Below are 27,653 nucleotides of genomic sequence, written 5' to 3'. Positions count from 1 at the left end.
GCAAATGAAAAAGGTCCATCCGGTGGCAGGAGAAGAGGATATTGTCTCGGTTGGTTTTCTTTCATTTCCTCTCCTTTGCAGACAGTGTCCAGCACCCCTTCCACCTCCCCGCTCCATGCTCACCCCAGGTACCCAGATAGACACACCTACCTGTAGGCACTGCTCACACACACCAGGGGCCTCTGTCCTCTTGTTATGAGGGGGTAAGAACCAGCTTGAGGTCCCACCTTTTGGAAGAAAAAATATAGTTAAACAAAGGCCTCATAAACTGGGCCACTCTCTCTGTCTTCCAGCAACCAGATTTACAGTTTCTTGAGGAAGTGGATGATAGTGTTGTGTAAACAGCAGTAAGGATGTGGTGGTGCCCCACTGACCTGAACTCGACATTGGTAAATTACAGTTCTTTGAGGCCTGGGTGAGACATGTCCCAGGGTGGTGCGATGCATTACCAGATTCCAGTTGCTAAACCTCTCCTAAATCAATGGTCTGGCAAGTGTCTGACATTAGCCACAGTCAGTGTTAGCATGCATCTCTTACTGTGAGATAAAGATCTGCATTTGTGCCATTAATTGGGCTGTTGTTATACTAAAGTCCCCGGAACTGTGTGAAATATGATGGTTGTATATCCCTCCCTCAGCACGCAACTTCTCCATAATGTGCCTCTAACGCTCACACCACATGCTTCTCACTGCGACAGTGCAGTTTAGCCTCCTGTAGAGAGAGAGAGAGAGAGAGAGAGAGAGAGAGAGAGAGAGAGATGGCAAGGATCAGTCCTGTATGTGGGGTGTGTGATAGGTATGAAGATGTTTTCATTGGATGTGAATTATGTCAGAAGGTGTGAGTGATTTCTGTCATGTCATCAAGGTTTATTGCTTCCCATCGTGTGACACCTGGAGCCCACCTGCAGATTTGAGGGAGTGGTGCTAGCCAACGCTGGGAGCCGTCTTAGAAAACTGTGATTTGTCCTCTGGAAACTACACATATCACAATATAACATTAAGATTATGTCAGGAGAAGGGTTGATTTTCTTATTATCAAATGTCTTTTTCTTGACATATAAGTAAATATCCAACTATGTGCATGAGGCGTATTCTTCTAACCAAGGAGTCTCCTAAAGAGAACCCAGTAAAGAACAGGGACAGGCGTCGAAGCAGAACACCAACCTCTCATATACTCCTGACCTAAGCAATAACATTTTGTGAACAAGGTGCATATTTCTGATCCATAACATTCAGTTATGTTATCATCTATGATGTTGCTTTGCCATTCTGTGCATATCCAGTTCTTTGCAAATGTCCATCCTTGTTTTTTCACTGGTTATGAGAGACTATGCTCAGACATAGGGTGGTTTCACTTAGTATTTCACACACACAAAAAAAAGATTTCGTATAGTTGTTATTGTACTTCGAATTTGTAATAACGGGACTTATTCTGTCATGCAGCCGTCATTGTAGTAGAGTGGCGCACAAGGACATCTGGTGGCTGCAATGCGTAAATCTGTCGTGCGTAATTCTGGAGATACATATATAAGTGGTGTATATAGAACTCACTGACCATTCACTCCGCGACCAGGGATGGTGGATACAGGCTTTCCATTCACTGTCTATTGGTTTATGATACGACTTAATGATGTGTCGTTTTGTCTAGAGGATCAACCGAAAACAAATATGTAAGTACTTAAACAACAGAAGTAACGTTTCTTTCGATTTCTTTATTTTATAACGTGTGAGTTGGAATACGTTTTGCTTGCCAATTACGCACAGACAAAATCATAATGTTGACTTCTCAAGTGAACGTTTTTTGCGCAGTAGGCCAATTTATTGCATTCGATAACATTGCTTTGTTCCAATTGAGTCACGTAATTTAATTGTTTTCGGTTTAACGAGGTAGCCTTTTATATGCTGTCTGTTTGTCTTCCCTCAGTGACTATTTGGATATGCAAATACAAAATATCAATTCAGCACGGCACTGACTGTTTTGTCATTGCGCACAAATGATGATTCCGCTGGGTTCAGTCAGACTCTTGACGTTGCCACCTGTTTGATGAAGTACCAGAGAGGACTCAAAAACAACACCTCAATGCTCGGGTGAACACTGCTGTTTTGGGGTGAATTTGCACGCCTCGGAGGAATCTCCAAGAAGACATAATGGAAAGCATATTAATTGAACCTGACTTTTTGCCCTTCAACCATTCTTGGAGGAACTCCAGTCTTGCCAACGGAACCGCCGGGCTAAACCAGACGAATCCCCTGAAAAGGAATGAGGAGGTAGCGAAAGTCGAGGTGACGGTGCTCGCCTTGGTTCTGTTTCTGGCGCTTACCGGGAACCTGTGCGTCCTGGTGGCAATTCACACGACCAAACACAGCCAGTCTCGAATGTACTACTTCATGAAGCATCTCAGCATTGCTGATCTGGTTGTGGCCATATTTCAAGTCCTGCCACAACTCATCTGGGACATAACGTTTCGTTTTTATGGACCCGATATCCTGTGTAGGCTGGTAAAGTACCTCCAGGTCGTAGGAATGTTTGCCTCGACCTACATGTTGGTTTTGATGTCAATTGACAGGTGCTTGGCAATATGTCAACCGCTCCGCTCTCTGCATAAGAGGAAAGACCGCATCTATGTCGTTTTTTCTTGGGTTTTAAGCCTGTTGTTCAGCATCCCGCAAATGCACATCTTCTCCCTGAGGGATCTGGGATCCGGGGTGTTTGACTGCTGGGGGGACTTTGTGCAGCCTTGGGGAGCGAAAGCGTACATAACCTGGATCAGCCTCACGATATATATCATACCAGTGGGCATTCTGAGCCTTTGCTATGGGCTAATAAGTTTTAAGATTTGGCAAAACTTTAAACTGAAAACGAGAAGGGACCATTGTATAAGCCTCACGCCAAAGACGTCAAAAGGCAACGTTCTTGCTCGAGTGAGCAGCGTAAAACTGATTTCCAAGGCAAAGATAACCACCGTGAAAATGACATTTGTGATAGTTCTGGCTTACATCGTCTGTTGGACTCCTTTCTTCTCTGTGCAAATGTGGTCTGCATGGGATCCAGCTGCGCCCCGTGAAGGTAAGTTACATTTCAAACATGAACACGCAAGATTTCTTTGTCTGTGTCTGTTGTTTATTTTATGTTAGGCTATAACGTTTAGTAAGTCTACCGTTGATGCATAGGTCTACCAATATATTACAATGTAAAGCGTCCACGATATATTTTTGAAAGGCTAAAATAAACCAATTACTTTTATGGACCGGGCATGCGGCATTAAGCGGAAAAGGAAACTGTGAATGTCAAAACATGTATTACAGTTTGCCTCAATTCCTATTTAAAAACATCCACAGTTCTGCGTTCCCATTAACTCTTCAAATGCAATTAAGTCTCTTAAGTCGCACATCACACCCTGCGTTTTTACGCATTAAATAATTGGCAATCCCCTTGAAGAGCGTGGGGCTTTTTGCGTTTGTCATACATGTAATCTATGGAATAGTGAATGGGATTACAGTAACCGGATACAGCACGTGTATTCTCTTTGCTAGTCAGCGCTCGGAAATGTATTTTAGAATCTCAAATCTCATCTCCGTATTACCAAGTATTTTTGACGAGCGGTCAGTTCGGTCCATAACTAAAATGTTATCAATGTAAACCTAATTTAGATCTATTCACATGGGTCCTTATAAACTAGTGTCAGACAGGGCAGCATGCTTCGTGTGTCTTCTCAACGTAACACAGAATGTAATGAGAAAACCGCGCACAAGTTTAGGAGATCACGTAGCCTATAGTCAGGCGGTTGCGCCAGTAATTCGAAGGTTGCTGGTTCGAGGTCCGGCCGTGCAAAAATGACGTTGTGTTCTTGGGTAAGGCTTCACCCTACTTGCCTCAGGGGAATGTCCCTGTACTTACTGTAAGTCGCTCGGGATAAGAGCGTCTGCTAAATGACTAACTATAAATGTAATGTATTCACGGTTAGATACATCCAAATCCCTGTGTGTAACTTGCCCTGTCTGCATCGTCTGTAGCCTGTGTGTGTGTTTTAGGCCGCATAGCTGAAAGTTGTGTGCCAGCGGTATATAACAAATTGTCCTTTTTTGTGTGGTATATGGCACGTCAAATTGCGCAATTTACATGGACCAACTTCACTTTTGCAGAAAATATGTTGTAGTCTGCTGGCAAAAACTAATTTTCTCCACAGTCACGTCTTTAGATATGGTTGGGTTTATACTGCCTATAGGCAATATATCAGGGTCACACTCTAAATGACTACTTGTGTACAAAATGGTTGCAATTTTATATGGTATCTATGATTTTTCTTTTACGGGTGAAGGGAGATATCTGCAGTCAACTATGCTGTTGACTGCCATGTTCTTACTCATGCTATTTGTCTGAAGGTACACTTTGAATGTACACAACCTATCATGGAGGTTGTAAATATTGAGTCGACGTCTGGCGATTTTTTTTTTAAGACATCAAAGAGTGATAGCAGTATTCTATGGGGCGCGCACATCTGTTCACTCGCTCTACCGACGCAGCCTGAGAAATGATCTATGTCTCCCAGACCTCGGAGATTAGAAACAAACTCTAGAAAAAAGTTAGTCAACATTCAATACGATTTGAATGAAGACAGAAACTGAAAAGCTGGTAAACAAATAATGCTATCAGAGGCCTTGTCAGACTAAAGTCTGACAGTATACGTTATTCAGCCAAATCTATTCTCACCCGTTAGCTGCATGAGACAGTCTAAATTTTATTTTCGAGGAACACAGAAGCGCAGCAGTCACATGACTCCTACTGCATCGCAACGAAAGACGATCTTTCATCATTGGATTTGCCAAATACTGTAAAGTTAAGTGCAAACCGAGTCCGTGCAATACAGGGTGCATACTCGGTTCTGACAGAGGACTGGAGGGAATTCTCTTGAATGATGCAAAACGGTGTAATTACATTCAGTGTTTTTCCACTAAGTTGTTGTCTCTGGAGAACTAAAGAATTAGAATTGCCTAAATGTACTTTCAGCACACGGGGTGAGAGAAGAAAAAAAGCTGTTTGCAGGCCAACTTGTTTGAAAACAAGGGGAACGTGAGGTAATCCAAGTGTTGGAACACATACTGGTCAGCCTGTGAATGCTGGGCCTGATCTGTCAGAACAAACAGTCACACCAGAGAGGCCTGTTTGTGTACAGTCGATATTCCTCCCCTCACCTGCAGCCGCGTGCAGATCAAGTGTCCATTAGTGCTGGGCTCAGCAGCGTGAACCAGACCAATCTACACGGCCAGCTATTACTGGAAACTGCCATTAACAAGGCAAGTTCCCATTACTTTACACAGCACACATCCGCACATGGCATATTAGCCACCAGACATGGCAGCTTGCCTGCCTACCTTTCAGTGTTCTCTGCTGTACCATACCTTTGGTAAATGTCCCCATTCTCTGTCCAAATCAATGAGACAAGTATGTACAAGTATGTACCAGCTCTCCATTGTACTAGATAGAGGTCTAAACCAGGCCTTGGGAACACCAACCATGGGTGACACTAAATATTGATGGGTTACGTTATAAGTGTTAGTAAGTCTTAGCAGCACATATTAATGTTAACGTGCGTTAACTAACACCTATCTCATCTTTGGATAACACTAATCCCATCCCTAACCCCTACTAATATTTTTTTAACACTTTTACAGTCTTGGTTTTAATAGGCATCTTATAAGGGCCTTATTACATATGATCTAATGCTTCTTGCACACCTGCTTCTAAAGTGTTACCATACCTTGTGTTCACTCTTCTATCCAGTAGACTGTCCATTAAAAACCTCTGTTGGTTTGAGATCACCGGTTGTCTGCTTTCTGGTTATGCAGCTCTCTAGCTTCTCCCCCGAGACAAATCTTCAATGAAGAAACAATCATCCTCACTATATGTATTAAATCAAACTGCAGACCCAACACAAGTTTAAATTCCCAGTTCCCTGTCTTGCCTTGGAGAAAAGAGGTGACTCAGCAGAAAGTGGATGGCCAAACAGCAGCCTACAGCAATATCTCTGATTGGACCTCCAAGTGGATGGCCAAACAGCAGCCTACAGCAACATCTCTGATTGGACCTCCAAGTGGATGCGGCGTTTCCTCCCACGCCTCACATCACAGTGGAGCTGCTCTGCCTGTCACTGAAATGACTAAATGTAAAAACACACAGGGTTGGTTCAAACTAAAAACTAAGACAAACAAGAATCCCCAGAAGAATAAAATATACAGAAGCATAAATGAAGTGAAATACTTTCAGTTAGGGTTTAGTATATCTAGTATATTTTTGAATTTTGTTTTTGACTCATTCACAGTAGCTAACATCTGCCAGGACATTCATTGTCTACAGTCCAGTTTTAGCGGTTTTACATCAGTAGCCTAGCATACAGCCTCCCTCTCCATACAGCACTATGCCCTGCCTCCTGCCTCCTGCGCCCTGCCTCCTGCCTCCTGCCCTCTGCCTCCTGCCTCCTGCCTCCTGCCTCCTGCCTCCTGCCTCCTGCCTCCTGCCTCCTGCCTCCTGCCTCCTGCCTCCTGCCCCCTGCCTCCTGCCCTCTGCCTCCTGCCCCCTGCCTCTTTCCCCCTGCCCCCTGTCTCCTGCCCCCTGCCTCTTTCCCCCTGCCCCCTGTCTCTGCCTCCTGCCCTATCTGTTCTTTACAATCCAAAGATGCCTCTTGGTCCCTGTGCTGCTGACAGGAATGACTGTGCTTCTGGGAGCTTTGCCCAGACCCCATGCTTCTCTCCTACCAAGGTCTCCGGCTCACTGCTTATCTGCAGCATGTTGACCTAACCCACTTCCAGCCTCGGGAGAATAAACAAGGATTCAGGCTTGGTCGTTTATCACGGTGTGCTGTGATGGAGATGAAAATATAATGGACAAGCCTGAGATACAGAACACACACACAAAATACAATAAAATAACCACTGAATGTGATTGGCCAGTGGAGTAATTGTGTACTGTCTACTAGGGATGGGTGGATAATGTATTCACATTTGAATCACAATTCAGTCTTCTAGCGATTCACATCGATTCACAAATGTAAAAAAAAACTACAAAAATGTTTACGTTATTTTTAATTTTGATTACGATTTTAAATCGATTTGTGACCCCAAGAATCAATTCAAATCGTATCGTCAGGTACCAAAAGATTCCCACCCCTACTGTCTACAGTATGTCATGCATTATTACTTATCATCATGAGGGTGTTCCTAGCACGGTTTAATATCAGATCTAGTCAGCTATCAGTCTTCACTTGAAGCATTCTCTGCTTCATGGCCTTGCTATTAGATTCTGAAGATCGTTAATAATTGCGTTCTGGTCGAAGGGAAGTCGGATGCTGGGTGCTGTGTCCACGTTAATGAATAGCTAGAGGCCTATGGTACTTGACAGCCTGGCAGTTAGCCAGATACAGGCAACCAGACAGATTTACAAAGGAAGGGAGAGAATTAGTATCCTTTTTATTATCCAGTTTAGTGATTTATGTGACACTCACTCCTGTGGAAAAGACTGTAAGCTAATCTTTACAAGGTTGTATTCCTCATAACTCTACCAGTGAATGACGTTCCAGTAGCACTCTCTCTGGAACACAACCCTTAGGATTCCTTCTAAGGTTGTTTGATAATCAAATCTAATTTATTTGTATAGCCTTTTTTACACGCAAGCATGTCACAGAGGGCTTCACATACGCCCATACAACTGCCCCTTCAACCAACCTAAACCCTCAAGGAAGACATACTATGATGCCAGAAGGAATAATTGCAAAAGGGAGTGCAGTGTTGAATAAGTAAACAACACTTAAAATATTGACATTGATTTAGTCTGTTTACACTTATTTGCCAACAGGCCTATCTATTTTTGATCAAAGGTCCTGTCAAATATAGCTAACTAAATCCATCTGGACTCTCTGGAAAAGACAGTGCCCCCTATAGAGTATCCCTGCCTGTGTCAAACAACATGTCATGGCTCAGTGGTATGTATTATCAACTGTCAGACAGCATGTGTTCAAATGACTTTATCGCATTAACATAAGGTGAGAAATTAGAAATATAAAAAGAGACCACAGCTTTATTAGGCTAATTCAACGTAGGCTACTTTATGTGTTCAGACGATAAGGGCCAGTTTAAATGATTCAAAGAAACACATCAATGTAGCAGTTTAATTGGCTTGGCTGCTGTTCATTATTGAAGCATATTCATTGATGAGTTGAGCGAATCAAGTTCGAATTTTCTCAATTTCGACGAGGCATATCTATGGGCTATGCTCAACTGTCTGTTAGCGTAGGGACTGGGATAAATCCTTGGTTGCTATGTCCCTTCAAAGCCGCACTCCCTACACCTGCGACACCCTAATGGATAATGAATGGAATGAGTTACACTGTCAGCATCGGGACACATTTGCTCTCATAAATCAAACCCATAATGACTAAGGATCAATTACCTCCTTATTACCGCGCACTGAAGATTTCTGCTCTTCCGGCGGCAATTGTGCTCACAGATTTAACTCGGTCACAGTAACGGTCATATCAGAGCTGAGGGAACGAGCATTAGAGACTACACGACACGGCAGCGGAGCAGAGAAACAGAGAGATTCGCAATCTGCGAACATGAGGTTAAATACAGGACATGAGCCAGTTCCATTAATCTGAAACTCATTTGCCAAATGTCAATCGGCCCCAGAGTTGACACAGCGTAAATGTCACCTCGCGCAATGCTGCAGGCCACACAACATGATATACTCTTGCTATCTTCTGCGGTTGGGTTTCTCTTCAAACGGCATCAATGTATGGGCTACTTCGTTATCAGTCTCTGTGGGTATGCAAAGACATGGAAGATGTGTGTTTGTGTTTTTTATCTGTAGGTTTGTGCAGGCATTTGTGGTATTTATCCTCTATTCGTCATGTGCGAATTGAATTAGTTGGCTCGCTGGTATCTGATAGATGAGGAAGAGATGAGAACCGAATTTAGATAAAGAGTTCTTTGTTTTGTTTTTCTTCTTTTTTTCTTTTTTTTTAAGTGTTACTTGATACAGTACTCGCAATTGAACTGACTGGCGTTTATCATTAATTCAATGGCAAGATTCAAGATACCTAGTTATAAAGTGATTTAAGCCGTTTTTGTAATGGAAATGACCAAATTCCCTTTTTAGTGGGATTATTTTATCTTGAAGATTTGTTTCTCACATCTTTAAACAAATGAGCGCAGGCCACAGATAAAATCAACCAAAGATTTAGCACCAAAGAACGAATCAATTTGTTAGGATTGGTCCTAAATGTGTCTCTGTCTCTCTGTGCCTCTCCTTCTTCCCTTCTTCCCCTCTTCCTCAGCCATGCCCTTCATCATCTCCATGCTGTTGGCCAGTCTGAACAGCTGCTGTAACCCCTGGATCTACATGTGCTTTGCTGGTCACCTGTTCCAGGACCTGAGGCAGAACGTGCTGTGCTGCTCCTCACGCTACCTCAAGTCCTCGCAGTGCCACTGTGACCGTGACAACGACTCCAGCCGCAAGAGCAACTCCTCCACCTACGTCATCAAAAGCACCAGCAGCCAGAGAAGCATCACCCAGACCTCCACCACATGATTGCCTGCCGACCACCTCCACCACCCAGACCTCTACCACAAGAGGGCCTGCCGACCACCTCCACCACCCAGACCCCAGACCCACCTCTGCGTCCATATGCGCCCACCAGACTTCCCACCTCAGAGGGGAAGACAGACTATATCACTATTTCACAGCTTTCATGTATTGTGTTGGACCTAGATGGAAGGCAGGTTTGAGGAATTAGTTGCCGTATAGATTTTATTATGGGTTGTTTTTGTTGAGGTGGAATGTACAAAGTGTCCTCCGTTGTCTAGACGAAATCATTCATCTGACTTCTCAGGCAGACAGATTTATTTTGCGTTTGGGGGGAGGGGGGGCGGGGACTGAGAGACCCAATGACAGTCCTCTCTCTGCTAAGGAGATGTTGGAGCTGTGTTCCAATTGGTCAGTAATCTACACCCCCCTCAATCCATTTACTCACTGGTTGGTGTTTTGAGGTGTCAGTCAAAGCTGGAACGCTGCAGAACCAGAGTCTGGATGGTATGAAAGTGAAGGTGAACGCTCCTGTAACATAGTTAGTCACATGTACTGTAGGATAGCTTGTGTGTTCATTCAGCTCCTGTTTAACCCACCATGCATTACAACACACTCACAGTATTTTTCAACTGTTGCACTGTTTATGAGACATTTAAGCTTCGTAAAAATTAAAAATAAACGAGAATGAGGTTTGAGTTATTAAGGTTGATTTTTTTTTTTTTTTTTTCAGACAACTTGTAAATTGTCGAGAAACATTTTCAAAATGTTTCCTTTAAGGCAAACAAATGTCAGATGTGTTTTGATCAAGAAACGTGTTGTATTTTGGTGAAGTTTTTTCTACATGCAGTAACTAAACTCTGTGTGATTTCTAAGTGTTCCCAACCTTCTTAGTGAATTATTCATAAAGCCAGCAAGTATGAAAATAGATTGCGCACGTTGTGAATATCCCAACTGGGAATTAGTAAAACCATTGTAGCTTTATCTTGATCATTTTTACACTGTGTAGGACCAGTTCAGATTTAAGGTAGTCCAGAAGAAATCCTGCATACTTTCTTTTTTCTTGACCTAATGTTTTTCAGGAAGCTGCCCCATTCAATGTTCTCCGGAAACTATTGCAGAAAATGGTCCACTACCTTAATATTAAATCTTCTTGACACTGTTCCTAGGTATAATTCACAAACAGCAGTATTGTATTTCAAGTCTTCTACATTAAACCTATTTTTCATCTTGTCGTGAAGGCTACTGAATGTGTTTGTGAATAACTTAGTCTAGTTCCTGTTTTGTTTTTTGGGGAAAGTATTACTTGTATCTCTTATTTATTTGAAATAAACGTTACGTGTTCTGTCAACAGATGCCTTGGGTCGACACCCTCACCCCAACTTCTAACAGTAGGAAAACTCACATTTAAACTCCATGATTGTTGACTATGGCGTGACAATCAGTATCTGACACGCCAAGCTTAGGATAAGTGGTTTCAGTAGAGCAGATGAGCATACCGAACAACCGCAATGATTGAGAGACCCAAAGTAGCAACGGCAGGATATTGCACACGGGATGCAGAATTGATCAGCTCCACTAATGTTTTGAAATAATACACACCTGCCCCATCAACTCAAATACAATATTATGTATCAAGAAATATTTTCAACTATAGCGTTTTTCTGTGAACTATATGCAGACCAACAAATAAAATAAATTAACGGAGGAAAATAATTCACCCATCGATACTTTACTATACTTCCTTTTGTCAACAAAACATATTTTTCTTCTATTTCCTAATTGGTAGAGAAACACATGAAGCATCAAATTGTGTGTATGAATAAAGAACCTTCGATACGCAGCACATACAGGGTTGTTCTAATGGGAGAGTTTCTTCTTGTTGACGTGTTCTTGACTCACTGCTAGAATGTGTAAATAAAACATTCCACTTGTCACTCTCCGTTAAAACAAATCCATTGTTAAAAAACATTTCTGCTAAAACAAAATGTAGTTGGCTCTTTCCTTCCAACTTTCTAACTAAAGCCAAAAGTCTAACAAATTGATAAAAAGTTGGATTTGCAGTTATGAGCAGGCTGTTACTTATTGTAAGTGCGGTAGAAGAAAAGTGGAAATATTCTTTTTGAACTCAAAACTTTCAATATATATTTAATCAAAAACGGATTCAGTAGATAAAACACTTTTTCATCACTCTCCTCTTTGCCTTGTGAAAGCTTTATCTTGTTCAAGCTTCACAACGTGATTCGTTCTGACAACTTAAACTCGGCAAACAAAAAAAAAAAAAAACATACGCAGTACATCTAACTTGAACTCAATGAAAACATTGATTACTTGATTGTCCTGTTCTCCTATGATATAGTCTTCTGCCATGAGAGATTTGACTGAGATCTTTTGACAGGGACTCACTGTCTCCCACCCTCATACCATGCTGCACACTAGGACAGATGGAAAGAGACAGATCAACATACAGGTTGACAGACAGACAGGTCAACAGACAGTCAGGTCGACAGACAGACAGAGGTCCTGTTGGAGGCCCCAGGCCCCCTGGCCCCCTGGGCCCTCCAGAGCTGTCACCCAGCCAGGCTACAGACTACAGCTGTGGGCCTCTAGTAGCAGCTGGTACTCTGAGCGTGTCAGGGCTACGAGCTCCCGGAAGCTTCTGAAGGGACTGGAAGCAAGGGCGGACCCTTCAGGGGAGAGGGAGATGGCACAGGGGTGGGGCTTATTGGGGTGGGAGGGGGAGGAGGAGGGGGAATGACACACACAGGAGCGTTCCCCTGGTACCGCAAAAAGAAAAAATCTGAGGATGTTTTTTTAATTTTTCTCCCAGTCCTCCCAACGAACACAGTGAGAGTTCTTCCGAGCTAGACCTCTTTGCGCAGGGCCACGCGCACACTGCTGAAGACCTTGCCCAGGGCTTCGAAGAAGGGGTCGCAGAAGGTCTGGATGCACAGGGAGTAGATGCGACTGATGCACTGGGACTCGATGAGGCAGCTCTTGATGCAGGGCATCACCGCCCAGATGTGGCAGAAGGAGATGCAGGCGAACAGGAAACCCCACAGCAGGGCCACGGGGATGCCAAAGATGGCCGAAAGGATGCGGTAGCACCAGTACTTGGAGACGGTGAAGGTGGTGTAGCTCAGCTTCCACACCCCGTCCAGGCTGTGGGTTCCGTCCGGCTCGGCGATCACATCCTCAAACTCCACCTATGGGTGGAGGAGGGGTTGGCATGGTTACAGGGTGCGTTGGAAGTGACTGTTACACGCGTTTGTTTCTCTAAACTGGCCGTATTTTGAGTCTGTATCTGTCAGTGTAAACACGGTGAACAAAACCTTGTTCTGCAAATAGTCTTGAAAGCTCAGTTGAGCTCCACCTACTGGAGAAGGGTTGGGGTCGGTTACAGGGTGCGTTGGAGGTTATTGTTTCAGACGTTCGTTTCTCTAAACTGGCTGTATTTTGAGGCCGCATCTGTTTAAGTACTGTACGCACCGTGCAAGGAACCTTGGTCGACAAATAGTCTTAAAGTTCATTCTGATTTTTACTGGCTCAGTGTGACTGTTTGAAAAAGTACAAAATTGCTGGAAAATTAGTGAGAAACAACATAGCATCATTACTTGACCCAGATCTGCGTAGTGCAAGCTTTCTCCTACTGCATCAGATTATGACTACAAGCATGCCTCCAATGAGCAGGCACAGAATAAACAAAGATAAACTGTGGGACCAATTATCCTGTTCCTATTACCTCTTGCAATTTCTTACATGAAAGAACATTCTCTGTTTGTTTATGAGCGATGAGAATGTTCACCCAGGCTCAGAGTTCAGGTGCGGTATTGTGTCGGTTCAAACTCCATCCTACCTGCCTTCTTTCACATGTGCTATACACTTGATGAATGTTTATTTCAGGTCCAAACCTTTTGACAAACCGTCATTTGGATGAGGATCCTCTAAAGTGTTTGTTCATTTAAAATGCATGAGACTTGCAATTTGCCCTGTTGTCATGGCTGGTGGGATACAAAAAACATGCAATTAAGTTGTCAGAAAAATGTACATTAAGAAGATGTACATTAACACTTATGTATGCACATTTTCCACAGCATTGAGTTATATTGGTGTTTGTAGTCTCGTCTTCGGAGTCTTGCTTAGTTCAAAGGAACACGTCTTAAATTAGACATAAAAACTTAATTTGAGAAGCAGCTGAAATTATTTTTCAATCAAAACCTTTTCTTTCCAAACAAAACACGCTGACAGATAAATTACAATAGGAGTTCAACATATTTAATTTATTGAGTGTGTTTTGCTAAAATACACTAAAAATGTCTGTGTCAACATTTAGCATTAACTCTCAGTTTTCCCATTTGTAGAGGATCAACACATAGACTCAAGTAAACAGACGCTTTCTGTCCTTCCACCCAGACTCCATAGTTAACACATGACTCACTCTGCAAAGATGGCGAAAATATTTCCATGACCCCAGTTTGGTCTACGACTATGAGGCTACTGTCGTTGTGCCTTACTCTTTCTAACTTTGTTTTTTTTTTCTTTTTCCCCAGAACCAAACAGAGAAGTGGGAACCAAGTCTAAACCAACAGTGTCGTGTACCCCAGTGGCACCCCCTTTTTCACCCTCCCGAAATAAACCCTGCCAGTCTAGTTGAAGCCAGGAGGAACAGAATAGAGGGCTATTTAAGGACTTCACATAACACTACACACAACACTATCAGCTGAACAAGCTCTGCTTTCAGCTGCAGTTATCAAAACCTTTCTCTCCCTGCTTCAAGCACATCTATGGAGCTTCCTCGTCTGTCTGGTCAGTGCGTTAAGAGAGAGTTATCACTCTGACACAAACCTTCACCACGTCCTCATTGATCTGCTTGGGGTCCCTGTTGATCAGGTCAATCTCCTTGGTGTGGCTGTCCTTGAAGACCTTCCCCTCGTTGGTGTTGTACTGGTACTGGTCCTTGAAGTCCTTCTCCTCGCTAGTGTTGTACTGGTACTGGTCAGCCATGGTGGGGCAGAGGCTGGGGCAGAGGCTGGGGCAGAGGCTGGGGCAGAGACGGGCGTGGAGGGTAGAGGAGAGGCTAGCAAGAGTGGACCCACCCGGGGCAGAGTGCAGGCAGCCCTCTCAGCCCTGATGAGACCCTCCCCCCTCGGCCCCCTCGCCCCCCTCGCCCCCCCTCGCCCCCCTTGGCCCCCTCGCCCCCCTCGCCCCCCCTCGCCCCCCTCGCCCCTTCCCGTCCGTTCCGTTCCCCTACCGTGACGACACGTCTAAAATGCCAGTGGACAGCTGCTGCAAATGCCCCACCTAAAAGACACGCACACACACACGCACACACACACACGCACACACACACACACACTCACACAAACACTCACTAACTCTCACATACGGTAAAGCTAAAGCAGAGTCTTAAAGGGAAACCTTAGGCGTGTCACATTTCACATAGAGCTGTGGGGTCAACCGGGCAGGGCTTGCATGGTGGCATGAATTTCCACTCCAGGGTGATGTTCGCTGTGAGGACACTCTCTGTCCCACTACACCTCACAAACCTTCCACAAACCACAAGCTTTCACACAAAAACATTACTGCAACTATAACACCCCTTACTAAGAGCTCTTCAGATACAATAACTATACCAGCATATTTTGTAAAACCGTTTTATTTTTTCAGATGTTTTAATTATTTCAGTATGTTCTACATTCTGTGTTCTAGTGACAGAAGAAAACAAATCAGATTTATTTTGGACGTTATTACAATGTAGATGTGCAAATGAAGCATTTAAAAAAAGGCCTAAAATGTCATGGAGAGTCGTGCTGGATAGGTGACTCACTCAGTCAAGCTTTCATCTGATTGTGTTTACTCTCCTCTCCTCATCTTTTCATTCATGCAACGTTGAAACCAATCCTCCGTGCACATGCATGTCAACGAGCTTGAACTCATTCCACTCACTTGACTCCTGCATATTAGTTCAGACTGATGCGGGATAGCGTATTTGTTTTGCTACTGTCCAACAGTCAGTCATGGACATTTAGCTAGTTCACCGTGATCCAACTCACAATTCAAACCATAATGTGGGCACTGGTCATCGTGTCATATTTAAATATCATATTTTATAATGTCGTTATAAATGTCATTTTGGAAGGTGTTCATAATTTAAAACACGTATATTCAAATTAAAGGTGTACCTGTAGTCATAAAATATCAGTTGATGAATGGTTCTTGGTTGAACCTGTCTGACGACAGCCAGACAATGACATCCTCGTTCTCAGACTGCAATCAGCTTTTAACTGCCTTTCCTTCCCTGTGATGGAAATATCTTTAATTAACAATCTTGTTCAGTGCTCGTTATGACTGAACTCTGCTGACACTGTAAAAAGTGTTACAATTAGCGCGCTTTCTGTGAAGTTCACAACACGGCACTGATGCATCTACACCATGTTCCATTGGCTACACAGCCAGCAGGTGAAATTGATTAAATGTCACATTTTAATTTATGGGCTAGCTCCTAGTGGTCCGCAGGCTACTACAAGGTAGACGTCACTGCCTCAATACAGGGACTCTATTACATATTTAATTGACCTACAACGCAATGTGCTGTACCAGCATTTGCTCCGATCTGACGTTGGCAAACTTTCTTGGATAATGTAGGCCTACTGTATTCGACCATGAAACAAAACGCTGTACTGGGTTTACTTGTACCTAACAGAAGTGAACTGGTTAAGCAACTGTGAAGTATTTCCCCGTGATGTGACATGAAGCGAAACAGTGAGTGACAAACTTAATTTTTGCCTCAAACGTTTTGTCTTCTTCCCAATGGCGCACAAGTTCTCACGACAGCACAGATGGATGCACCATCACCGACAACATTAGAAATGTCAATCCAGTTGAATATGACTCTATAAAATCTAATCCTCCCCAGTAATAAAAAAGTGATTTGGTCGTCCTTGCCTGTGTGCAGTTGCTCCGATCACTCACCACAGTCTAAATATGCTTGTAGCATAAACAAACCCATGGATACAGCACGTTTGTGTTGTGGTGGCAGGGAATAGGATGCAGGCAAACGCATGGCCTTTTTGACGGGCGGTCCCACTTGGCCAACTGTTGCTATTTATCCAGATCAACACCGTCCTGTCAGTCTAGCAGAGCCTCGGGTCTCTACCAGATTAGAATGCAGGGAGCCATGACAGTAGCCTAGTGAGCCTTGCCCCAGTTCCCTGTGGGTGAACACACCATGAGGAGTGTGGGAGGGGGGAGGCAGGGAGGGAGGGAGGGAGGGAGGGAGGGAGGGAGGGAGGGAGGGAGGGAGGGAGGGAGGGAGGGAGGGAGGGAGGGAGGGAGGGAGGGAGGGAGGGAGGGAGGGAGGGAGGGAGGGAGGGAGGGAGGGAAGCAGTGGGGCAAGAGAAGATAGGGGAGGAAAAGGGAGGATTGGAAGGAAGAGGGGCAAAGAAGGCCGGGGCAGGGGAGAGGGAGGAAAGGAAAGAAGGGAGGAGGCAAGTGAGGGAGGAAGGAGAGGAAAGAGAAGCAGAATGGGAGTGCATGTGAGCATGAGCCCAGCCAATCAGAGGAGTATTCCTAGCAGGGTGTGAGTGCAGCGCAGTGAGAGCGGGCAGCACAGGAATAGATCAGGGAGTGTCAGGGAGAGCCTGTCTCTAACTGCCGTGGAAACCGCCCCGGCAAGCAGAGGCAGTCTGCTGACAGGCCACGCCTCCTCTTTCTAGAAGTCCACACTGGCACGCTAAACTGAAAGACTATCTCCATGAAGGACCGTAGTGATTTAATGGACCAGTAATTTCTCTGGAAGCGTTGGGAGTGGTTGTAGTGGCTCTCATGAGGAACTGGTGACCAAGGCGACTCTCTGGGTAGGGCGTGCCATGTCTGGGGGGGCCCTGACACAGGTGCACAGGCTAGGGACATTTCTGCTTCTCCCCTCTCTCTCTCTCTCTCTCTCTCTCTCTCTGTCTCTCTCTCTCTGTCTCACTCTCTCTGTCTCTCTCTCTCTGTCTCACTCTCTCTGTCTCTCTCTCTCTCTCTCTCTCTCTCTCTCTCTCTCTCTCTCTGTCTCTCTCTCTGTCTCTCTCTGTCTCTCTCCCCTACATTTCCTGTACGTCCCTACATATCTCAGGTCTCAGGACCTGTATGTGCATACATACAGGACTTCTTCTACTCTTACGATCTAAAACCTTTCATGACTTCAAATCAAATGATTGGAAAAATAGGTTTAAGGGGGAGGGGTTACCTCGCCTTATTTGTTACAATTATCTGGAAAGATAATTTTGGAAACCAAAGTATTTTGTTAACAGAATTTGAGGGCCCAGTAGTCATGGTGTCTTCAGTATCATACAACAGCTGCAGAGGCTTTAAATGCACATGATCTGAATCACTAGGGGTACAGTTTGTTAGTGGAGATAACTGTCAAAGTCTGTCAAGGGGGGGAAAACTGGTTGTTTATTTTGGAAGGAGCTGCTGGTCTACTAAACATGGACTCTTGAGGTTAATCAGTGAACCCGGCAGTCTCTAAGTCGAAATGGTTTACATCACTGTAGACACTTGAATTGTTGCTGAAAACTAACATAAACTACACTACTATAAACAACTGGATGAGGATGTCAAAAACACATGCCTGATTAGCTTGACAACTTCACTGCACATTCATACAATGCACAGTTGCACACTTTAAATAATGTCTATCTTTTCCAGAAGGAGATGGCAAGTTCACTTAATCTTCCTGGGCTTCAACAGGATGGATACATGCATCACTGCCCACATTATCAGTGCTGCAGTGAGTAACTTGCCTCATCACCTGCATACATAATATACTTTGTGTGTTTGTTTGTGCGTGTGTGTGTGTGTGGGTGTGTGTGTGTGTGTGTGTGTGTGGAGAGAGGGGGATGCATGTGTGTGTGCAACTCAACAGTTTCTAATGATCCATTCTGAACCATTTTGAAACTCAAAAAAACAACAAAATACAAAACACACAAACAAAATGCAAGATAATTCATATGAATATATTCGGTATATTTACAAAATATTATTATTTTTGTTTCATTTTTCATTCATTTCCTTTTGGCAAAGTGGGGCTCTTGCTAGGTTGGAAACATGCTTTTACACAGGACTGGAGACAACCAGCGTCATATGACGTACTATATAACCATAACCCTACTTTAGAACCCTTTAAACACCTCCACGCCCACCAACCATCCACACCCCTTCCTGCCTGCCATCCTGGTCCGCTGAAGGGGCTGTATCTGACTAGATGACCATATGGCAGGCTGGCTGTTTGCTGGCTGGCTCCATTGGTGGGCTGACTGGCTCCTTCAGTCCTTTGCCACACGGATATTGATGCTAGCGCAGCACTTGCCCATGCTGTGGAAGAGAGGCCCTATAGCGATGTTGAGCACGCTGGCCCACACGGTCTGAACCCAGTGCATGTGGATGAGAAACACCTGAACACAGGGCATGATCAGCCTGAGAAGAGGAGGCAGAGACAGAGCACGAGAATGAATCTCATGGGGAAAAGATTGACCGGAACACCATACTACTGAAAACTAATATCCACATATGTGAAATGCATAGTTTCTGTAAAATTGCTAAACTACTGAAGTATTTCTAGAAACATTTCAGTATATCCGGAAATTTCAGTATATCCGGAAGTCAGTTACGGATATACAGAAATTTTTCCAGAAATACTGAAAGGCCTCCAGATATAGTGAAAATATTTTCACACTTTTACATTCTCAAAGCTTCTTACTCATCCTTATAATATGTTTAATATATGAGAGTACTATCACTAACGGCCCCTCAAACGTAAGCGTCAGTCGGGGGCGCTCCCGTGCTTACCAGATGTGCAGGCAGCTGAGGAGGGCGAAGAGGATTCCCGCCACCAGAGAGACCGGCACGGCCAGTACCAGGGAGATGAGGCGGTAGAACCACAACCTGGACACTTCAAACAGCGCGTGGCTCCCAACCCACACTTTATCGAAACTCCGTACTGACGGCGGTTCCGCGATCACGTCTTCAAACCTCACCTCGAGACAGACGGTGGACAGTCAGTTTACTGCCCAACTAGTAGTTTCTTGTGATAATAGTACGCGTTACAAAGCATCTTTTATTTTATTTTTATAGCGGCATTTGCATTTCTTAATGCATTTCCCAGTTGTATCGAGACAGCCTAAGTAAACTTCAATATACAATGAGGGAAGAACATAGTAGGTGTAATTCTTAAAGTGTCCACCGGGGAACAGTGTTGTACAACACACCCATTATCCAACCTCAGAATCACCTCAAGGTGATAAGAAGCAGACCTTACTCCCTGTGGTTCTCAGAATGCAGTGTGTGTAATACAGAACTCAGTTCAGACAAATGTGACAGTTTTCAGTGCAAGTGTACATTGTAATTCTAAACATCTAATAATTTTGTGTGCTCAGCGTGAAAAACACTTGAAAACTTCTCCTCTATCTCATACACGTTTTGGAATGTTCTGAGCATCAAGACATAACCACCAGAGTGGATCTGTTACTCGATGGTTGTCTGTGTACTTTTGTTATCTCAGAGTCAACAGAGAAAGGATGAAAAGTGTGTGTAGGATGTGCAAACAGTACATTCATCTTGCTCCACACTTTACCACACCATTTGTGTACTAAGATGTGTTTGGACCTGCAGTAAGTTTACGTGTGTGTGTGTTACCTTCAGACACTTGTTGACTTCTTTTGGGTCCCGGTTTTGGACCAGAGGCCTTGTGTCACTCTGAGTGATTGAAACCGATTCCTCCTCTTCTTCCACCTCCTCCTCCACCTCCACCTCCACCTGGTCCGTAGACGCTCTCTCTGGCGGTCTCTCCAGGGGTATCCCTGAGGGAGGGACCCACAGAGGGCTCTCCTCCTGCTCCTCGATGTCCTCCAGGCTGAGCTGGATCTGGGCCGGGGTCCCCCCTGTGGTCATGGTGTGTCTGAGGGCTGTGAAGCCTGACTGGGAGGCAACAGCGCATGAGGCCGGGGCCCCCAGGGCTGGAACCACCCTGCAGGGTGGCTGTCGACCAATCCCAGGGCTGGAACCCCCCTTGACGGCAGACGTCGTCCAATCCCAGGGTTGGAACCGCCCTGGAAGGTGGTCGAGGACCAATCCCAGTTCCCTGTGGCCTCATCCCAGTCGAGAGACACCCTGGTGGGACATAGTGGAGCTGTGACCTCATGGACGCTCGCTGGGGACCGCCCTCGGGGGCGATCAACGAGGCAGTCACTTACTGCACTTGACACCTCCCACGCCCTGCGGAGGAGCTCATTTGGACCTGTGTGAGAAATAGCAAGGAGCCTGGGGTGGTGGAGAGGGACGGTCACAGCACGTTGATGGACTCTGGTCCGGTGTGGCCCCTAACCCTCTCCCTAAAGGTTGTTGACAGGCTGTGATCATCAAAGTGATCATCGTGTTTACGATGATAACAAGGCGGGAAGGTGTGCTTGAAAATGCAGCGAAACGACAACAGGCACAACGTCGCCCAGCGTCGACCACAGCAGCACTGATTGTGTCACCCAATACTCATTTGGCTCAGAGGAAAAATACACCCGTGACTTGCAAGAGTTTGTTGAAACTTGGATATTTACACACTTTTCGAAGAATCCTGATCTTGCCTGGTATCAGGGGAGCTCTGATGACAGCCCGGGGCACAGATCATGTGATCATCTCCTCTGGCCCCTAATCTTTATTTTGTTACCCACAGACTTGGGATTATGTTACTGTGATGTTGATGAAACCCTAACCCTAACCCTAACTCATGGCACTAACCCTAACCCTAACCCATGGCACTAACCCTAACCCTAACCCTAACCCATGGCACTAACCCTAACCCTAACCCATGGCACTAACCCTAACCCTAACCCATGGCACTAACCCTAACCCTAACCCTAACCCATGGCACTAACCCTAACCCTAACCCATGGCACTAACCCTAACCCTAACCCATGGCACTAACCCTAACCCTCATAACAGGCATGGTGACATGAGGACGCTTGTCTGTTTTGTGCATCACTCCTTCAGTTCCTGGAAACTGTATGCTGAGAGGGGAGATAAGAGAGACGCAGTGAGGAAGACATGGACCCACAGTGCCCCCTGTTGGCCAGACTTGGAAGTGTTGATTTGACAGGTGCTTGTGTAGAGAGAGATGATGAACGAGGCCAGTGGTTCTCAACCCTGGTCCTGTCCTGCATGTTCTAGATGTTTCCCTCTTCCAGCACACCTGATTCTAATGAACGGGTCGTTACCACGTTTGTCTTTTTGTTCTGCAAAAAGCAGGGTTGGTTGTTAAGCATAGAGGGCCTCGCTCTGCTTTATAATTAGGAGAAATATGTGCCTTGTTGATCTCTTGAAGGGTGAAAATGAGGAACAGCCCCTCTAAGATGTCTCCCCCTATCAGAGCCCCTCTAAGATGTCTCCCCCTATCACAGCCCCTCTAAGATGCCCCCTATCAGAGTCGCAGCAACAGGGGCCGTGACCTTTGTTGAGCGTCGTCAACACAAAATCAGGATACTGAATCTTATCCACTATCTCACCAACCACCGCATGATCAAAGACTGTTGTTGGTCATTAAGGAGACTGTCTGCCCTGACTTGGATTAGTAGCAACAGTGGGGTAATCTTTGTCTCATAGACATGATGTCGTCCTCTTGGCTTGCTGTCTTTGATCTTGTTGGTGATTGTACTTTCTGGTTGTAGCAACTGGCACACAAAGGAAGTCAATTCCAGGTCCTGTTCAGCCTCTCCTTCGCACGGCTACAGGAAAGCATGCACAAAGGATCTGATGAGTAGCTTTCAAGTGAGCGTGTGCGTGTGTGTGCGTGCTTGTGCCTTATTGTGTGTATTCTGTGTGTGTGTGTGTGTGTGTGTGTGTGCGTGCTTGTGCCTTATTGTGCGTATTCTGTGTGTGTGTGTGCGTGTGTGTGCGTGCTTGTGCCTTATTGTGTGTATTCTGTGTGTGTGTGTGTGTGTGTGTGCGTGCTTGTGCCTTATTGTGCGTATTCTGTGTGTGTGTGTGTGCGTGCTTGTGCCTTATTGTGTGTATTCTGTGTGTGTGTGTGTGTGTACTTTCACTATATTTACACTGTTGTGTGTTCAGGTCCCTGCTATGATCTGTTAGTCATTTCTATGCCCTCTTTGTAACCATAGCTCGATGAACCAGTAAACAGTGAAGTCAGCTTTGACACTAATGTATGATCAGTAGGTGTTCATCACTGTCTTTATGACCTTGTACAGAGATCACTTTCTCTCTTGTGGACAAGCTTATCATCTCAGCGGGGTTTCATTATTGTGTAACAAGTCAATCAAAAAAGCCAGTCAGTCAGCCAGCTGGTCAGCAAAACAGTCTGCCAGGCTGAACATCTGTCAGTCTGTGACAATGATCTCATTGTCACAACACTCTGGATTAACCTCAATCAAGCCACCAGCACAGACAGCTGATGAAGATTATGTAAATATCATGGTGGTGTCTCTGTGACGGTCTCTCTCAGTGACGGTCTCTCTCAGTGAAGGTCTCTCTCTGTGACGGTCTCTCTGTGACGGTCTCTCTCAGTGAAGGTCTCTCTGTGATGGTCTCTCTCAGTGACGGTCTCTCTGTGACGGTCTCTCTCAGTGAAGGTCTCTCTCTGTGAAGGTCTCTCTGTGACGGTTCTCTGTGATGGTCTCTCTTAGTGACGGTCTCTCAGTGAAGGTCTCTCTCAGTGACGGTCTCTCTCAGTGAAGGTCTCTCTCTGTGAAGGTCTCTCTGTGACGGTCTCTCTTAGTGACGGTCACTCTGTGACGGTCTCTCTCAATGAAGGTCTCTGTGACGGTCTCTCTCAGTGACGGTCTCTCTGTGAAGGTCTCTCTCTGTGAAGGTCTCTCAGTGAACACGCTTAAAAGACTATCTCTCTGGATTGGAGAGAACCCTGTGTCCCACCTGGTCTTCCAGATGTTTCTGCGATCTGAATCCGCCCTCCTGGATTTAAAAATAAATATGTTTTCAGAAAAACAGATTCTGTTTGTTAATCAACTCCCTCGTGCTGTTTGTGTATGGATGTGTGTGTTTTGCATCTCTCTGCAATGGTCATCCCATGACTAATGATATCCTTTTATGTTGACTCTTGTGTTGTGTGTTAATTGGTCCCCTAACCAACGTGATCCACCGCTCCCGGAACACTAACCACCACATGCACACCACAGAAGAAGACATATGTACGCACATACACATTTAGAGATTAAATGAAAGATTAACGATGCCTGAAGAAGATACAGATTTTGCCTTCAAATGTATCTTGAAGGTGTTTCGGTCCTGGTTTAAAAAAAGAAAGTGTTAATGAGTACTATAAACCGTGTACTGTACTAGTCTGTGAATATAATAAAGTAAACAGTCCTACACTTTATCACTTCATTTAAATCCCTTTATTAATACGACAGAAAAAAAACATTATTATAAACTGATTTGGTTGGTATAAACAGAGAGATTTACACCAATCAGCATGCAGTATTTGTGTTCCGAAGAGACACAGGCAAATACATGTGGTTACAGAAGTTAACTTATAAAAAACCATAGAATTCTACAATTGACATTATGACGTTACAAAAGCACTCATTTCAAATTATATTGACAAAAAACACCCACAGTGTACTGTATTATCTGGTGTACTGTACAGAGAGATGTTTGGATGTATGGAAGAGTTGCAAAAGTTCAAGGTCAAAAATTACCTTTCGACTCAAAAGGTAACAGAATATCCAGTTCATGCAACCTAAAACTGTGACAGCTAAACACCAGAGGATAGAGTTGAGGAAGTGGATACCATGTAAGGTAATATGTAGATCCACCAGCTCTTCCATACAAGCATCTCAGCTGAGGTCAGTGCTGCTAGTTATTGATCCTGTTGTCCAGGGGTGTTCAATCCTGGTCCTCAGGGTCCACCGTCCTGCATGTTCTGGATGTTTCCCTGCTCCAGCACACCTGATTTAGATGAATGGGTTATTAGCAGGCTTCCACAGAGCTTGATAATGATCTATTAATTTGAATCGGGTGTGTTGGAGCAGGGAAACAGCATGGTAACATACAGAACAGTGGACACTGAGGACCAGGATGGAACACCCCTGCTGTAGTCCATACAGTAGTACAGTATATAACAAGTCTCATTTGCCGTCTGATCTCCTGTCCGCTGCAGTTCTGGCCGGATCCTAGCCACGTTCCTCCAGAATCTGTCCCGGCACCCTGGCCCCCTGCTCCGGGACCCTGGCCCCCTGCTCCAGGCTGTTCCTGGGGCTGGAGGTGGAGCAGCCGGTCTTCTGGAGGAACTGGAGGAAGTTCTCCTGCAGGGAGCCCTCCTGGCCGGACGCGCCCAGCTCCACGGGCCGCGAGGAGCCGCAGCAGCGCCGGAACTTCACCAGCTCCTCCCGGATCTGCCGGTTAAGCATGCCGTAGAAGAAGGGGTTGACGGCAAAGGAGGAGTAGGCCAGCCAGGTGACGGCTTCCTCCACGTCGCCGGGGCTCTGCCGCGAGGCTCCGAACGACAGGTGCAGGTGGAAGATGAAGTAAGGCAGCCAGCAGAGCAGGAACTGGCCCACAATGACCACCAGGGTGAGGGCGGCCTTGCCCCCACTGAAGGCCCGCTCCGGGGACAGTCTTTGGGGCAGGTTGCGTCCCGTGGCGATGATGGTGGTCTGGCTGTTGATGGAGTCTGAGCGGCGCTTGCTGGGGTTCCCCGAGGAGGAGGAGGTGGAGGTGGCCCAGGCAGAACCAGGGGCTTGCTGCAGAGCGGCGGAGCGCGCCACCTTATACACGCTGCCGTACACGGTGAAGATGACCAGGGCGGGGAACAGGAAACACACCACGCTGAAGAGGACGGCGAACAGACGACGCAGCCGGCCGTGGCTCCAGTGGAGGGAGCAGTGCGACGCAGCGATGGAGCTCTGGGGCCCGTAGGCCGGCCAGCCGTACAGCGGCACCAGGGCCAGCAGGATGGACTTGACCCAGATGAGGAGCATGACCCCCATGGCCAGGTTGATGCTCATCTTCATCTCGTAGCGCATGGGGTGCACAATGTAGAAGTAGCGCTCCACGCTGATGGCCGTGACCGTGAGGATGGAGGCGCAGGTGAGGAAGACGTTGAGGAATATGTACACCTGACACTCCAGCACGGTGAACACCACGGTGCCAAAGTAGGGGGAGCTGGTGAGGATGCCCAGGGGCATGAGCAGGATGGCACACAGCATGTCCACGGAACACAGGTGGCACACAAAGGCAAACCTTTTCAAGTGAGGGGCGCGGGCAATGGCCACCATGACTCCTGCATTGGCCAATAGGGCGATGAGGTTCAGTGTCACCATGAAGAATAAACCAATTAGGTCCTTGATCTCTGACTGGGAGCTGGTGACCACGCCCACTTCTCCTGGGACGGTAGGATGAGGTCCCCATTGGCTGGTGGGGAGGCCACGAGATGTGTGATTGGGTGCAGAGGCGAACATCTGACCAGACTTCTCCATGGTTCAAACACGATTGGTCACTCAAGAATCCCCCATTTGGCACTCAGGAGGTAGTTATCACACTGGAAGCTCCCTGTCAAACAGAAAACATGGTCAAAGCATTCATCCAAAGTTTAAATGAGTGGGTTTGTTGACAGATAAAAAGCAGAATATGCCAAAGGATGACGGGATATATCACATTGTCCCTTTTTATAGAAAAATCTCCTCTAATGGTTTTAATGCAGTACTTGTCTGGCACAGGCTAAATCTGTGTCCTGTATATCGCTTGAGATCCATTAAAGAAGGAGGATATGACCATATTTGGAAACCACCAGTCACATGACTTTATAACTGACAGTGAAAGTGCTTTTACGTAAAAAAATGTCCACATATGCCGTATTGATGGAATATGTGTACACATGGATAATCTACATAAACACAACACCACAAAAAGAAAATATTTTAATTTATTAGTGTTTAGGGCAATAATCCAATAACAGGGATTATAACGTTATACTCGTAGATGCAGTTACATAAGTGCCCTCCTTTTTCTGTGCCATCACAACTAATCACTCACTAAAGCAAACAATATCTTATTTTTGAGCACAGATTTTATGACAAAGTGGTAAGGGTAATTCGAAACAAGTACAGCAATAATCAAAAATAATAATACTTTTTTGTGGTTAAACCACAGGTTATGTGTGTGAGATGGCTGAGTGGTTAAGGAATGCAGCTCCCAATCAGAAGGTTGCCAGTTCAATTCCCGGCTTCAAAAATATGTTGGGTCCCTGGGCAAAGCACTTCAGGAATGTCCCTGTACTTACTGTAGGTAATGACCACAGGGGTTAGCATGTGTGTTTTGGATCAAATGACCAAAGTGGTTAGAATGTGTGTTTTGGATGAAATGACCAAAGGGGTTAGCATGTGTGTTTTGTATGAAATGACCAAAGGGGTGAGTATGTGTGTTTTGGATAAAAGGACCAAAGGGGTTAGCATGTGTGTTTTGGATTAAATGACCAAAGGGGTGAGTATGTGTGTTTTGGATAAAATGACCAAAGGGGTTTGCATATGTGTTTTGGATGAAATGACCAAAGGATTTAGCATGTGTGTTTTGGACGAAATTACCACAGGGGTTAGAATCAGAAGGTTGCCAGTTCAATTCCCGGCTTCCAAAATATGTTGGGTCCCTGGGCAAAGCACTTCAGGAATGTCCCTGTACTTACTGTAGGTAATGACCACAGGGGTTAGCATGTGTGTTTTGGATGAAATGACCAAAGGGGTGAATATGTGTGTTTCGGATGAAATTACCTAAGGGGTTAGCATGTGTGTTTTGGATGAAATGACCACAGGGGTTAGCATGTGTGTTTTGGAGTAAATGACCAAAGGGGTTAGCATGTGTGTTTTGGATGAAATGACCAAAGGGGTTAGCATGTGTGTTTTGGATCAAATGACCAAAGTGGTTAGCATGTGTGTTTTGGATGAAATGACCAAAGGGGTTAGCATGTGTGTTTTGGATGAAATTATCAAATGGGTTAGCATGTATGTTTTGGATGAAATGATCAAAGGGGTTAGCATGTGTGTTTTGGATGAAATGACCAAAGGATTTAGCATGTG

General features: G+C 45.3%; 4 protein-coding genes across 4 annotated transcripts; 1 reads left to right on the top strand and 3 right to left on the bottom strand.

Moving 5' to 3' along the window:
* The first annotated feature begins 2,147 nt into the window (after window positions 1-2,147).
* Window positions 2,148-9,885, top strand: oxtra (oxytocin receptor a). Its single transcript, XM_084704488.1, has 2 exons — window positions 2,148-3,066; window positions 9,329-9,885. The coding sequence occupies exons 1-2, from the start codon at window positions 2,148-2,150 to the stop codon at window positions 9,580-9,582; spliced, it is 1,173 nt and encodes a 390-aa protein (XP_084560614.1). The 3' UTR covers window positions 9,583-9,885.
* A 1,407-nt stretch (window positions 9,886-11,292) lies between these two features.
* On the bottom strand, window positions 11,293-14,684 carry cav3 (caveolin 3). The gene is made up of 2 exons (XM_084704489.1): window positions 14,422-14,684; window positions 11,293-12,782 (listed from the first exon to the last, which is right to left on the bottom strand). The coding sequence occupies exons 1-2, from the start codon at window positions 14,578-14,580 to the stop codon at window positions 12,441-12,443; spliced, it is 501 nt and encodes a 166-aa protein (XP_084560615.1). The 5' UTR covers window positions 14,581-14,684; the 3' UTR covers window positions 11,293-12,440.
* A 3,695-nt stretch (window positions 14,685-18,379) lies between these two features.
* On the bottom strand, window positions 18,380-20,511 carry LOC146272288 (caveolin-2-like). Its single transcript, XM_084705731.1, has 3 exons — window positions 20,257-20,511; window positions 19,411-19,598; window positions 18,380-19,038 (listed from the first exon to the last, which is right to left on the bottom strand). The coding sequence occupies exons 1-3, from the start codon at window positions 20,509-20,511 to the stop codon at window positions 18,888-18,890; spliced, it is 594 nt and encodes a 197-aa protein (XP_084561857.1). The 3' UTR covers window positions 18,380-18,887.
* Window positions 20,512-24,755: 4,244 nt separating this feature from the next.
* gpr61l (G protein-coupled receptor 61-like) lies at window positions 24,756-26,060 on the bottom strand. Its single transcript, XM_084705338.1, has one exon. The coding sequence runs from the start codon at window positions 26,058-26,060 to the stop codon at window positions 24,756-24,758; it is 1,305 nt and encodes a 434-aa protein (XP_084561464.1).
* Window positions 26,061-27,653: the final 1,593 nt, after the last annotated feature.

Source organism: Hypomesus nipponensis, chromosome 9 (assembly GCF_054491055.1).
Source record: "Hypomesus nipponensis isolate SF chromosome 9, ASM5449105v1, whole genome shotgun sequence".
Lineage (NCBI taxonomy): Eukaryota > Metazoa > Chordata > Actinopteri > Osmeriformes > Osmeridae > Hypomesus > Hypomesus nipponensis.
Note: the sequence above shows the minus strand (reverse complement) of the source record. Positions and strands in the feature narration are given on the sequence as shown.